A 13,208-nucleotide genomic window follows, 5' to 3' on the forward strand; every position below is an offset into this window, starting at 1 on the left:
GGCCTTGGATGCCATGCCAAGGAGCTGGGACTTTATCATGCAGTCAGTGGGGAGCCATGGGTGGATCACAGAGTAAATTGGATAGGAGAGGTGAGGAACTTGGCGAGGAACTTGGCTGCTCTTTTTTTTTAAATTGAAGTATAGTTGATTTATGGTGTTGTGTTAGTTTCTGGTGTACAACAAAGTGATTCTCATATATATATACACACACACACATACACACACACACACGTACATATATATATTTTCAGATTCTTTTCCATTATAGTTTATTACAAGAGATTGAGTATAGTTCCCTGTGATATACAGTAGGACCTTGTTTATCTATTTTGTATGTAGTAGTTTGTATTTGCTAATCCCAAACTTAATTTATCCCTCCCTGCACTCCCTTTCCTTTTTGGTAACCATAAGTTTGTTTTCTACATCTGTGAGTCTGTTTCTGTTTTGTAAATAAGTTCATTTGTATCATTTTTTTAGATTCCGTATATAAGTGGTATCATATGATTTTTATCTTTCTCTGACTTCACTTAGTATGATAATCTCTAAGTTCATCCACATTGCTGCAAATGGCGTTATTTCTTTCTTTGTTTATGGCTGAGTAATATTCCATTGTGTATGTGTGTGTATGTAGTGTGTGTGTGTGTATATATCACATCTTCTTTATCTATTCCCCTGTCAATGGACATTTAGGTTGCTTCCATTTCTTGGCTATTGTAAATAGTGCTGCTGTGAACATTGGGGGTGTGTGTATCTTTTCAGATTAGAGTTCTCTCTGGATATGTGCCAGGAGTGGGATTGCTGGATCATATGATAACTCTGTTTTTAGATTTTTAAGGAATCTTCATACTGTTTTCCATAGTGGCTGCAGCATTTACATTCCCACCAACAGTGTAGGAGGGTTCCCTTTTTTTCACACTTTCTCCAGCATTTATTATTTGTATTATTACTTTTTGATGATAGCCATTCTGACTGGTGTGAAGTGATACCTCATTGTAGTTTGATTTGCATTTCTCTAATAATTAATGATGTTGAGCATCCCTTAATGTGCCTATTGGCCACCTGTGTGTCGTCTTTGGAGGAATGTCTATTTCGGTCTTCTGCCTATTTTTTGATTGGGTTTTCTGTTGTTGTTACTGAGTGGTAAGAGCTGTTTATATATATTTTGGAAATAAAGCCCTTGTTGGTTGCATCATTTGCAAATATTTTCTCCCAGTCTGTAGGTTGTATTTTCATTTTGTTTATGGTTTCATTTGCTGTACAAAAGCTTATAGGTTTGATTAGGTCCTATTTGTTTATTTTCGTTTTTATTTCTATTGCCTTGGTTGACTGACCTAAGAAAACATTGGTATGATTTATGTCAGAGAATGTTTTGCCCATGTTCTCTTCTAGGAGTTTTATGGTGTCATGTCTTATATTTAAGTCTTTAAGCCATTTTGAGTTTATTTTTATGTATGGTGTGAGGGAGTGTTTTAACTTCATTGATTTATATGTGGCTGTCCAGCTTTCCCAACACCACTTTGCTGAAGAGACTGTCTTTTCCCCATTGTATGTTCTTGCCTCCTTTGTCAGAGATTAATTGTCCATAGGTGTCTGGGTTTACATCTGGGTTGTTTATTCTGTTCCATTGATCCATATGTCTGTTTTTGTGCCAGTACTGTGCTGTTTTGATTACTGTAGCTTTGTAGTATTGTCTGAAGTATGAGAGGGTTATGCCTCCACCTTCTTCTTTTTCCTCAGGATTGCTTTAGCAATTCTGGGTCTTTTGTGGTTCCATATAAATTTTAGGATTATTTGTTCTAGTTCTGTGAAAAATGTCATGGGTAATTTGATAGGCATTGCATTGAATCTGTAGATTGTTTTGGGTAGTATGGCCATTTTAGCAATATTAATTCTTCCAATCCAAGAGCATGGGATATCTTCCCATTTTTTTGAATCATCTTCAGTTTCCTTTATCAATATTTTATAGTTCTCAGTGTGTAAGTCTTTCACCTCATTCAGGTTTATTCCTAAGTATTTTTTTTAATGTGATTTTAAACGGGATCGTTTTTTAACTTTCCCTTTCTGATATTTCATTGTTAGTGTAAAGAAGTGCAACCAATTTCTGTATATTATCTTGTATACTGCTACCTTGCTGAATTTGTTTATCAGTTCTAGTAGTTTTTGTGTGGAGTCTTTCAGGTTTTCTGCATTTAATGACAGTTTTACCTCTTACCTTCCAAGTTGGATACCTTTTATTTCTTTTTCTTGTCTGATTGCTGTGGTTAGGACTTCCAGTACTATGTTGAATAGAAGTGGTGAGAGTGGGCATCCTTGTCTTGTTCCAGATTTTAGCAAGAAGGTGTTCAGCTTTTCACCGTTGAGTATTATCTTGGCTGTGGGTCTGTCATAAGTAGCTTTTATTATGCTGAGATATGTTCCCTCTGTACCCATTTTGGTAAGAGTTTTTATCATGAATGGAGATTGAATTTTATCAGATGCTTTTTCTGTGTCTGTTGAGATGATCATGTGGTTTTTGTCTTTTCTTTTGTTAATGTGGTGTATCACATAGATTGATTTGTGTTTGTTGAACCATTCTTGTCACCCTGGGATGAGTCCAACTTGATCATAGGGTGTGATCCTTTTTATGTGTTGCTGGATTACATTTGCTAATATTTTGTTGAGGATTTTTGCATCTATATTCATCAAAGGTAATGGCCTGTAATTTCTTTTTTGGTGGTGTCTTTGTCTGGTTTTGGTATCAGGGTGATGGTGGCTTCATAGAATGACTTTGGGAGTGTTCCCTCCTCTTCAGTCTTTCGGAAGAGTTTGAGAAGGATCAGTATAAGTTCTTCTTTGTATGTTTGGTAGAATTCCCCAGTGATTGGCTGCTCTTTTTTAAGCCCCACCAACAGTGTCATTGATGTCCTGCAGGTGGATTCATCACCTCTTAGAATGTGAGAACCGGAAGGACACGTAGGGGTCACCTGATCAAGAGTCCCGTCTTATAGAAGAGAAAACTGAGGCCTGGAGAAGTGAAGTGGGCCTCATTGAAGGCCAAGGTCAAAGGGGTTTGAGTGCCAGGTCTTCTCCCAGTGTCAGATCCCTTGAATACTGACGGGTTTCTTTGATGTTTCTCTGCCACAAGCTACTGCCCTCCATATGTCAGATCCTTCCCTTAGAAGGAGTCAGGCCTCAAGGAAAGGGCAGCACAGTTGTTCCTGAGGCCGTAGCAAGTGTGGTCGAAGATACTCTGAGTAGTCTGTCTTATTACAGAATGCATCTGTGAGTCTTTATGACAGGGGTGGGCAGAAGAAGCAACACCAGCACAAAAAGGGGCCTGGGTGCTTGATGTTTGAATCACTTTTTGGTCTCCCAGTAAGACACTGTCACTGAACCTGGTGAAAGAGGAAAGACTCTGTGTTCTTGTTGCTCTGATAGGGTTTCCTGCCAGCCTTGGGGAGTAACTGCAGCCTTTGTTTTTGTGCTTGAAGATATTCTGCAAAGGTAAAAACACATCTGCCACTTGGCTGTGAGACCTCGGAGTGCACTATAACCTTAGAGCCCAACAGCCCCAATTACTCACATAATCTATCCTTCCAGATATTAGAGGCGGTTTTCACTTTCCTAGGGATTAGTGGGCTCTGGGTGAGGCTTAGGAAATGGAGAACAGCAGCCACAGGAAGCGGGAAGGTAGCGGCAGTTCGGAGGCAGGGATGTGATTTCTATGCTGGGATTAGCTGGGGAGGTTTCTGGTGTAGATGCCACCCCTGCTGGCCCAGAGCTGGAAACCAGTGGCTGTGGTGGGAGAAGCACAGAAACAGAACTGAACTCTTCTCACGGCTTCTGTTGAGGCTCCTGGAACTCTGCACTGAATGTGTTCAGTGTTTGTCTCTCCACTTTGATTATAAACTCTTAAGACAGGATCTGGGTCTCACCACGATGATTCATGGGAAGTGCAGTGTCCAGCACAGAATGGGTGCTCACTAATGTCTGTTGAGTGAATAATTACAGCAGTAGCTACCATGTTGGTGGGTACCTGCCAGTCCCAAGCAGTTTATGTGCATATTTGCATTAAAAAAAATCTGCACAGTAGCTCTTTGCAGCTATTATAAAAATGAGGAAACTAAGGATCAGAGATGTTCACTGACTTGTTCAAAACCACACAGATGGTAGTATCACTAGAAGTTACAATAAAAGTAGCAGTAAAAAAAAAAAAAAAGAAAGAAAAAAAGAGTAGCAGTAACTAATGATGATGATGATGATGGCTACTATCACGTGAGTAATTCTTAAATTTGCCAGGCACCGTTTGAGGTTCTTTCATGTTTTAAGTTATTTAATCCTCAGAACAAACCAGAGTATGTTGTTATCCATTATACTTATCCAAGATCACTTAGGTAGTTAGAGGAAGCATGGGGATTTGAACTCACGTCTTCTGACCCCAACTCTTTCCCCTACATAACACTGCAAAGTTACAGGTGCAGTCATCAGCCCAAGACTCTGGGGTGGGGGTCAGTTCTCCTGACCCTGGGGATAAGGGTGCTGTGGATGGGAGAGCTAGACTAAGCCCTGTGTGTGCGACTTTTTCACATAGGCCCTCAGAAGCCCTCTGTCTTCCCTCTGCCACCTGCAAATTAGAGAAGTGGTGAAACCATGAAAACTAAAGAGAATGCCATTTTGGGTTCCTCAGTGCCTCGGCCCTTCTGAGCACAGGCTTCTGATGGCCAGACCCCAACCTGGGTTTCACACTTGAAAATGCAACAAGAAACTCCTCATGGAATAAATAAAAAGGAGGTGGTCACTCAGAGTGGGTGTGACAGTCAAGAAAGTCCACGTCTCTTGTGCATTGCCCAGCCCCACTGCTGCTCTCCAAATCTGAGGGTGACCATGTTAAGAAGGAGATAGGGGCCCACAGGACCTACTGACCAGTCGCCACTGATCTTCTCATGTCCTCATTCATGGAGTCAAGCTTGAAGCTTGATTTCTGCACCGTCCAGCTCTGGCACTGAAGACTGCTGTAGATTATTGCCAAGCTTCAGGAACCAGCTGGTACAGCAAGGATGACGGTGCTAACAGATGTAACGCTGGTCATAGTCACAGTGGCTGCTGGTTATGGGGCAGTCACCTCACACCAGGGATTGAAGTAAGCCCTTCATGTGTGTCATCTCGTTTATCCCTCACAGCAACCCAGCAAGGGGCATGACTGTGTCCCCCATTTTTCTAGTGAGGAAACAGATTCCATGGAGGTTTAACAGCTTTCCCCGCTCACACAGTTGACCCTAGTGCCATGTTTCCTGAAGTGGCCATTGCAAATAATCAGCCCATAAATGGTGCCCGTTGCCATCCTCCTGATTTCCTCGATGGCTCTATTGCCCAGACCCTTCCTTGGGGGCACCATTCAAGTGGCCCTTTCTTGATGTCTTTTCTCCATCAGGGCAGTCCTGAGTTGCCTGTTTGAACCTGATTTTACCCAGGTAACAGGGTGGAGTCAGGATAACAGAATGAAGGAGAGGAGACTCTGAAAAAGGGAGTATCAGGATATGATAACAAGGGAGTCTGTATCGGAACCAGTTTTTGGCTCCCAGATTTGTACCCCCCACTGGGGCCAGGCATGCTGTCTGTGGAGGTAAGAGACTGGAGCCAGTCCTGAATGCAGCATGAATCCTAAGCCTGACTGTGGGCAAATGGTTTAATGGCTCTGAATCTGTTTTCTGATCTATAAAAGGGGGTAGGTATACTATGTGTCTCATAGGATTGTCATAAGGACAAAGGAGCTAATGTGTATAAAGCTCTTTAGGACAGTGCCTGGCACAGAGAAAGCAGTCAGAAAATATGAGCTGAAATAACAAAAGAAAAACCCTGCCTTGCAGGGTAGTGAGGATTTGAGTCACTTGGCTCACTGTAGGGACCCGGTACTCGCAGCTAGTGCATGAACACATAAAAACCTTCAGGGGCTCCTAGAATACTCGCACTACTAGTTCGAATGTGGAAGGTGCTTTCTTCCCTCACGATAACCTTGGAGCTTGCAGTGGCTCCAGGGAGGGAAGGCAGCTTCCGTGGATTATAAATTCCGTTAGCCACCTGTGCTGACTCTGCTCGGCACATTTTGTAATGGGTTTGGTTTGCTGTTTGAATCAGTAGAGTCTGGGGGATGGTGTGCTCAAAATCTGTACATTCAGCCAGGACTTAGTAAGTGCCTCCTTGTTGTCAGGTGCTGCTGGGAGCCCAGAGACGCTCAGGCGTGACCTTCTTTTGGGATCACCCGCCCTGTTCCTCACAAAACTTGTGTTTTTCACCCCCCAATTTTGGTTCCTGTCACTCCCAAAGTGCTTCCTCCATCCTTAGCTCTCATCCTTCAGCCCACACCCTGATTATTCATTTACACATTTAACAAGTATTTATTGAGTGCATACTGTGTACCAGGCTGTGGAGGTAGAGCAGGAAATAAGATGGACACAGGCCCTACATTCGTGGAGTTTCCGTTCTCAGCTTTTAACATTTCGTTTCCTCCCCTGACCTCTTTTACCAGGACAGATCCTGCTGTGTCAACCCTGGAGTGCCTGTACCTGCCCTTTAAGAATAGCTGCACAGATTTTGATTGGTTGATTATTTGTTTCGTATTGGCTCTGTTATTAGCCTGTGAGCTCCTGGAGGGTGGGAATCAAGTACTTAGTAAATATTTGTTGAATGACTGAACCAACAAATGCACAAGTATGTATTCAGCAAGCCCATGGCCCAGCAGATGTTGGCCAACTGGGACCTTAGACCTTTGCTGCTCTGCTCAGACTTCTCCTCTCTCTTCCATAGAAATCTCCAATCTGCTGGTGGCCACCAAGAAAGCCCAGGAGTGGCAGCCTGTCCTCCCCGTGAGCCAGCTGAGTTTTTATCGGATCCTCAAGAAAGATATTATGCAGGTGAGTCACTGCTGCAGGTCCAGCCCTGGTCCTGCCTTCCCACAGCAGAAAAGCCTGGGGAATGTGGGGAGGATGAAGTCGGGTTTGGGGAGACCCTGGTGGAAGAAGAGCAAGACTTCCCCTTGATAGGTAAAGCTGGTCAGCAAGTTCCCTGCTGTCCAACCTGACCTTGCTGATGCGTCCTAGAGGCTTGCTTTCTCCTTGAAAGAGCTGGGTTAATCAAGTTTTGCAGGGTTATCTAGGGTAATAGGGACCTTCCATGCCTGGTCTTCTGCAGGTAGAAGTAGTTGGAGAACTTGGTGGGAATGCTGACAGGTCTCCACAGGGGAGTATGGGCTGATGACCCTCATTGTCCCAAAACATGCTGTGTGAAAAAGCACTTCTGAATTTCAGTCCTGGGCTTTCTGATGATGTTTCCAGAAGGAGCAAAGCTGGGGGCACACAGAGCACAGTGAGGAAGTAGGAGATGCACCCTGGAGGAGAACTGTCTTGAGAATCAGATCCCTCAGACCAGTGTTCCAGCCTTGGGAGGCCTTTGCCCAGAGTCTGCAGCCTTAGGCAGGCCCAGTTTCTGTCGTACCTGCCCTTGGGCCTTGCTAGGTTGTGAGGCCCATGGAACCCCCACTTTCCGTTGTGCATCCCCCTTCCCAGCCCCTTACACAGAGCCACACGCAGGGCGGGGAGGCTAAGGGGGCGGTGTGCCAGCAGCCTTGGAGGGAAGGAATCCACATAGGCCGCTTACTGCCCGGCAGAGGCTGCGTCACCTTGGAGGTGTTGGAGGGGAAATCGTGGGCTCACTGTCATTGAGGAGCCTGGCGGAGGGTGGCCAACGTGGGGCTGGCTTGTTCATGTACTCTTTGAAGCCGGTCCCTGAAATTGTTGGGGAGGTTTTGACGGAGTGGAAGTCCACAGCTGCAAGTGCCTTGCTTCACTTATGTAAATGCTTCACTGAGGGCCTGAGGGCCAGATCTTACTGTTCTGTCCCTCCGGTGGTTATCAGAGCTGTGTCCAGAGATTAAAATCGCAGATCAGCAGTACCCCAGCCTCTTTTCTGCCTGGAACTTGACATGTACTTGGGGTCTTCCTTCTGTCCTTGCCCCTGAGTCTCTGGGCAGATTACCACCCTCTGCACCTCCAGCGTTCATTTAGCCAACAGTGATTGAGCAGTTGCCCATGCCAGGCATGACTGCCACCCTCGGCAGGCTCACAGTCCGGTGGGCGAGGCAGACTCTCGTCTATCTTAAGCAGATAATTATACCACCAGGAGACAAGCCCTAAGTAGGGAAGTATGGCAGGATGTGGGACTGTCAGATGGTCATCCTACCTAGTCTTGGGGGGACAGCAGTGGCTTTCTGGGGGAAGTGGCATCAAAGCAGAGCCCCAGAGGATGGACAAGCCATAGACAAAGGCAGAAGGCGCAGCGTGGAGGGAGGCTGAGCTGGTACACGCAGGGGCCTCCGGGTTGCTGTGGAATCCTGACAGCACAGAGCCATATGACTTGGCCCTGGAATAAGCACCCCTTCCGAGGAAGAGTAATTATTCTGAAAGCATATGGCTTTTGTGGGATGTTCTGGGAATGCAACTTCCCATAATCTTGATGTATCGCTTCATGACACATGCAGCTTTAATGAATAGTCACAGGACCTTGCCAGGATATAGGAGACAGGGCGGATGTATCACCATTCTGCTATGACAGATGACAGATGGTGGTGTTTGTGCAAATTAATATACCCAGTTAACAATTGTGTACATTTTTTTTTTTTTTTTTTTTGCGGTACGTGGGCCTCTCACTGCTGTGGCCTCTCCCGCTGCAGAGCACAGGCTCCGGACGTGCAGGCCCTGCGGCCATGGCTCACGGGCCCAGCCGCTCCGCGGCATGTGGGATCCTCCCAGACCGGGGCACGAACCTGTGTCCCTTGCATCGGCAGGCGGACTCTCAATCACTGCGCCACCAGGGAAGCCCGATTGTGTACATTCTTGAGGGAGACAGAAATCAGCTGAGGGAGTCATCCATAATGCATTTTCTGCATTTATAGGTGGTCCTAGGATAATAGAATAATAGAACTACAAATAATAAGTTTTGTGGGGTTAATGTCGATAGCTTGACAATGCCTGAGTTTCATGAATCACATTTTGATTTTCAAATCTTAAGAGAATTTAAACCATAATTACTAAAGCTTAAGCTGGAACGGTCTTAGAGACAGATCATTATATGTTCGGGGCCTTGAGCAGATGATCTCATTTAGTTCTTATGCTGCTCATTTGGTTTTATTATCCTTTTTTATATGTGGGGAAACTGAGGCCTGTCCCTCCAGTCTCCGCCTCTGTCTTTACATCACCTTCCTCTGGCGATTGCTAGGGCATATGTATGTATAAATTGTATCACTGATTTGAAAGCATGCACATGTGCACCCATGCATCAGGTAGATGGATAGAAAATGAATAGTTTAGGTGTGAGAGGGCAATCAGACAAAACACACTGGCCCAGTGGATTGGCTTCTACCCACTGTGCGCCAGGAGGTGTTCTACCTAGTTCCTCATTTGATTCTTACACCAACCCTACGAGGCAGGTACATTGTTACGTTAACCCATTTACAGAAAGTGGGTGCCGATTGAGCGTGATGAAAGGAGGTCTCGAAGTTAAAATGCCAGGAAGCAGTAGGGCTCACAAGCCTGTTCTCTTTGTACCCCAGCCTGTGAGTGGAGGAGCCTCCTGGGGGAGCGGGGAGGGAGGTCCTCTCTGAGTCTGTTCTGGAGGCCTGGGTGGGGGCTGATGTTGGTGGCTTTTGATGGCACTGTTGGAAGTTTTGTGAAAGGTCAGGGTTATGTTTCGGCCCCAGGCTGTTCCCGGAGGTAGATAGCGTGTTGCTGTTCAGAGGATATGAGGATTATTTCCTGGGGCCCAGGGAGTGCCACAGCTGTGTTTGGCCAAGTAGCTTTTTGTCACCTCTGGAGGCCTGACAGGACCAGGCACTGGAGACGCTTGAGCTCCTGGGGCCCCTTTGCCGTTGCCCCATCCCTGCTAATGTATGTTCCCACTGAGGACTCAGTCCCAGACTCTGGCACCACTGAAGCCTCAGGGGGTGGTCACCCTAATTTCCTGCTTCCTCCTTCAGGGCGAGCACCTTGGGAGAGGCACGCGGACACACATCTACTCTGGGACCCTCATGGATTACAAGGATGACGAAGGAACTTCCGAAGAGAAGAGAATAAAAGTGATCCTCAAAGTCTTAGACCCCAGCCACAGGGACATTTCTCTGGCAAGTGTCTTCCTCACAACCCCACCCTCTCCCCTCCCTCATTTCTGGAGCCAGTAGAGCACAGTGGGCTAAGAAGAGCCTTTGCCCTGATTTTGGGCCTGTCCCTCCCAGTACGTCCCACTCTCTCCCGTTTCCTTCCTAGAGGTCCATGTGGCAATGCCGTGGAGCCCCAGACTCTAGCTGAATGGTCTCAAAAGTGCCTGATGCAGTCCAGGCTGTCACTTCAGAGTCTGGGAGAGTAAAGCCCAGAGCAGTAAAATGACTTACCCCGGATCCCACAAACTGTTAGAGAGTGGTAAAGCCAAGTCTTGACAGACATCTGCTGCCTTGGTTTTCCTTTTATTCTAATATAGTGTCCAACGTTGTTATTTCCCAAAGTTTGAAGGAAGAGGAAGTGGTGGACATGAGTATCGAATGGGGACGTTGTCAGCCAGCCTATCCCGCCAGCCTGGCTCTGCATCCTATTAGATTTTCTAAATGAGTCCTGTGTCCCAGCTAGATGGCCCTCACAGTTGAGGCTTGGCAGTGCCTCTGGGTAGTTGAGGCCAGGGGAGTAGTTTCAGGGCTTGGGATGAGGACAGTGGTGACCTTTCCTGGGATCCACTGACTTTCCTCTCAGCTGAGCCCCTTTAGGATCAGACCAGTGCAGGCCGGCCCTTGACATTTCTTTGTCCTTTCCTCCCACAGGCCTTCTTTGAGGCAGCCAGCATGATGAGACAGGTCTCCCATAAACACATCGTGTACCTCTATGGCGTTTGTGTCCGAGACGTGGAGAGTAAGTGTATTCTCTTTGGAAGGGGAAGTCGGCCCTGGCCAGGGAGCATGGTTGCTGTGAAGATGAGTGGGAGCTGATACCCCCCCTCACGTCGCCCAGGCTTCTTGCCTTTCTTTTTGCAATCAAGGAATTCAAAGTACTGAGCAGGTCGGTTGCTTACGTTAATAGTGGACATGGAACTAGATCCCATCTGTTTTTCACTAATTTCTTGAGTGTTTACTTCTTGCCAGCTCTGGGCCCCACGCTGTGCTAGACTCGGGAGGTAGGGAGTGAGTGAGCTGAGTTCATTGCCCAGAGAGTCAGAGTAGGAGGAGCTCCAGGCAGGGCTTGAACCCAGGCCCTTCCGACTCTGAAGCGCTCTACCATTGGCACCCCCAGGCGGAGTACCAGCCATTAAAGTGAGCTCTCGTAAGGGGATGAGGGAGGGTGCTGTCCCAGATGGACAGAAGGTTGCAGGTGTGGCTGTTCTTGTGTTTGTAGATATCATGGTGGAAGAGTTTGTGGAGGGAGGGCCCCTGGATCTCTTCATGCACCGGAAAAGTGATGTCCTCACCACACCCTGGAAGTTCAAAGTTGCCAAACAGCTGGCCAGCGCCCTGAGTTACTTGGTGAGTATGTTCTGATGTCTGTGGTGGTCCCCATCAGGAACCAAAATGTGGGGAGGCAGGAAGGAGGTACCAGCCAAGCAGGCTGGAGAGCCCAGGCTCTTCACCTGAACACAGGTGTGCCTGGTGCTTAGTGAACGCCATCATCGTGGGCTGTTCTGTGTGCTTACATGTGAATCCTGCTTAGAGGGAAATTTTTATCACTTCAGAGGACTGGCTTCCATACTGCAGTGTATAATAAGAGTAGAAATATTACAGTACTTGTTGAATGAGTGAATGAAACTATTAGCATCAGTAGTAGCTCACATTTATTGAGTGCTTACCATGGCTCAGCTGTTCAGGTGTTTTTCAGGCTCTGATAATCACTTTAATTCTCACAAAAGCCCTATGAGGCATGCTCCATTGTTATCCCTGGTTCACTGATGAGGGAGCTGGAGTAAAGGGATGTTATATAATGTGCCTGAGTCACACAGATCATCGGCAGGAGAGCTAAGCTGCCCGGGTCTGGCTGGGGCTGGGGAATGTGGATTATGACCTGTGGGAAACAGGAGACAGTGGGAAGGAGGGCAGCTCCATGGGCAACTTTGCTGAGCTCTGCCTTTTCACTCTGCAGGAGGATAAAGATCTGGTCCACGGAAATGTGTGCACTAAAAACCTCCTCCTGGCCCGCGAGGGCACTGACAGCGAGTGCGGCCCCTTCATCAAGCTCAGTGACCCCGGCATCCCCGTCACTGTGCTGTCCAGACAAGGTGTGTCCTCCCTCCCTCCCATCTCCTGCCCCACCCATCCCCTTCCCCCGACCCTGAGGCAGGGCCAGGCCAGCAGGGAAGGGGGCTGGGCTGGGGTTCTGCCTCATTTTAGAAAGCACACTTCTGCAAAAGGCAGCTGTGCTTCTGCCCAGCCCTGGGGGCAGGGGAGGTGTCACGCATGGGAGGGTCGGTCCCTGCCCTCAAGGAGCTGACTGTGCAGTAGGAGAAACACAACTGAGCTGGGGCAGGTCTGGTCTTGCGATGAAGGAGCCGTGTTTAAGGTGCCAGGGCAGCACCTTGTTCAAGGGGAGGCCAAGGGCCTGGGGTGGTCAGAGATGTGTCAGGAGGAGTGGGACCTGGGTCCTACCTGTGTTTGTTTTGAAATCCACTGTAAGCAACTACAATAAAAATTAAAAACAAAACAAAACAAGAAACCCACTGTAGTTAGAGAGCAGTTTGGGGAGGCGCCTTAGCGATTGCTGTGGTCTTGCAGCTTCTCTTTGAATGAGGTCATCATGAGTTGAGGACTCCAAAGGAGAGGGCAGACCTGGGAGCTGAGACACTGTAAGCAGTGCCGCACAGGTCATGCTCTACCTGTAGGTCATACGTGGGATACCAGTGCACCCCTGGGCCCTTGCAGGGCGATATGCAGAGTATGGGGGTAAGCCCGTGCCCACTCTGCATCTGTTGGCCTCTTCTCCCCGGCCTTCTCTTTCTTAAGCCTTTGTCCATGTGCCCCCCTGTTCTCCCTCCCCAGGGTGTTGGCTTCCACCCTGGGGTGCTTTGCTCTTTCTGAGGCCACAGCTTCAAAGACTGACTCACACGACCTTCTTGGGGAGTCTGTGTTAAACAGACACAGCTGCAGGCCCTGACTCAGACAGATGCATTGGAAAGGCCAGGGCTAAGGGACCTGGAAAACCGCCCCTTTC

General features: G+C 47.5%; 1 protein-coding gene across 5 annotated transcripts in view; it reads left to right on the top strand.

Moving 5' to 3' along the window:
• JAK1 (Janus kinase 1) overlaps positions 1 to 13,208 on the top strand; it is a 232,381-nt gene that overhangs the window by 209,002 nt on the left and 10,171 nt on the right. For all 5 annotated transcript variants that reach the window (XM_060139847.1, XM_060139846.1, XM_060139848.1 and 2 more), the window contains 5 exons: positions 6,784 to 6,890; positions 10,007 to 10,150; positions 10,838 to 10,925; positions 11,406 to 11,533; positions 12,144 to 12,279. In XM_060139847.1, the coding sequence (XP_059995830.1) occupies positions 6,784 to 6,890; positions 10,007 to 10,150; positions 10,838 to 10,925; positions 11,406 to 11,533; positions 12,144 to 12,279 (603 nt within the window). The remainder of the gene's footprint in view (positions 1 to 6,783; positions 6,891 to 10,006; positions 10,151 to 10,837; positions 10,926 to 11,405; positions 11,534 to 12,143; positions 12,280 to 13,208) is intronic.

The sequence above is a fragment of the Lagenorhynchus albirostris genome, chromosome 2 (assembly GCF_949774975.1).
Source record: "Lagenorhynchus albirostris chromosome 2, mLagAlb1.1, whole genome shotgun sequence".
Lineage (NCBI taxonomy): Eukaryota > Metazoa > Chordata > Mammalia > Artiodactyla > Delphinidae > Lagenorhynchus > Lagenorhynchus albirostris.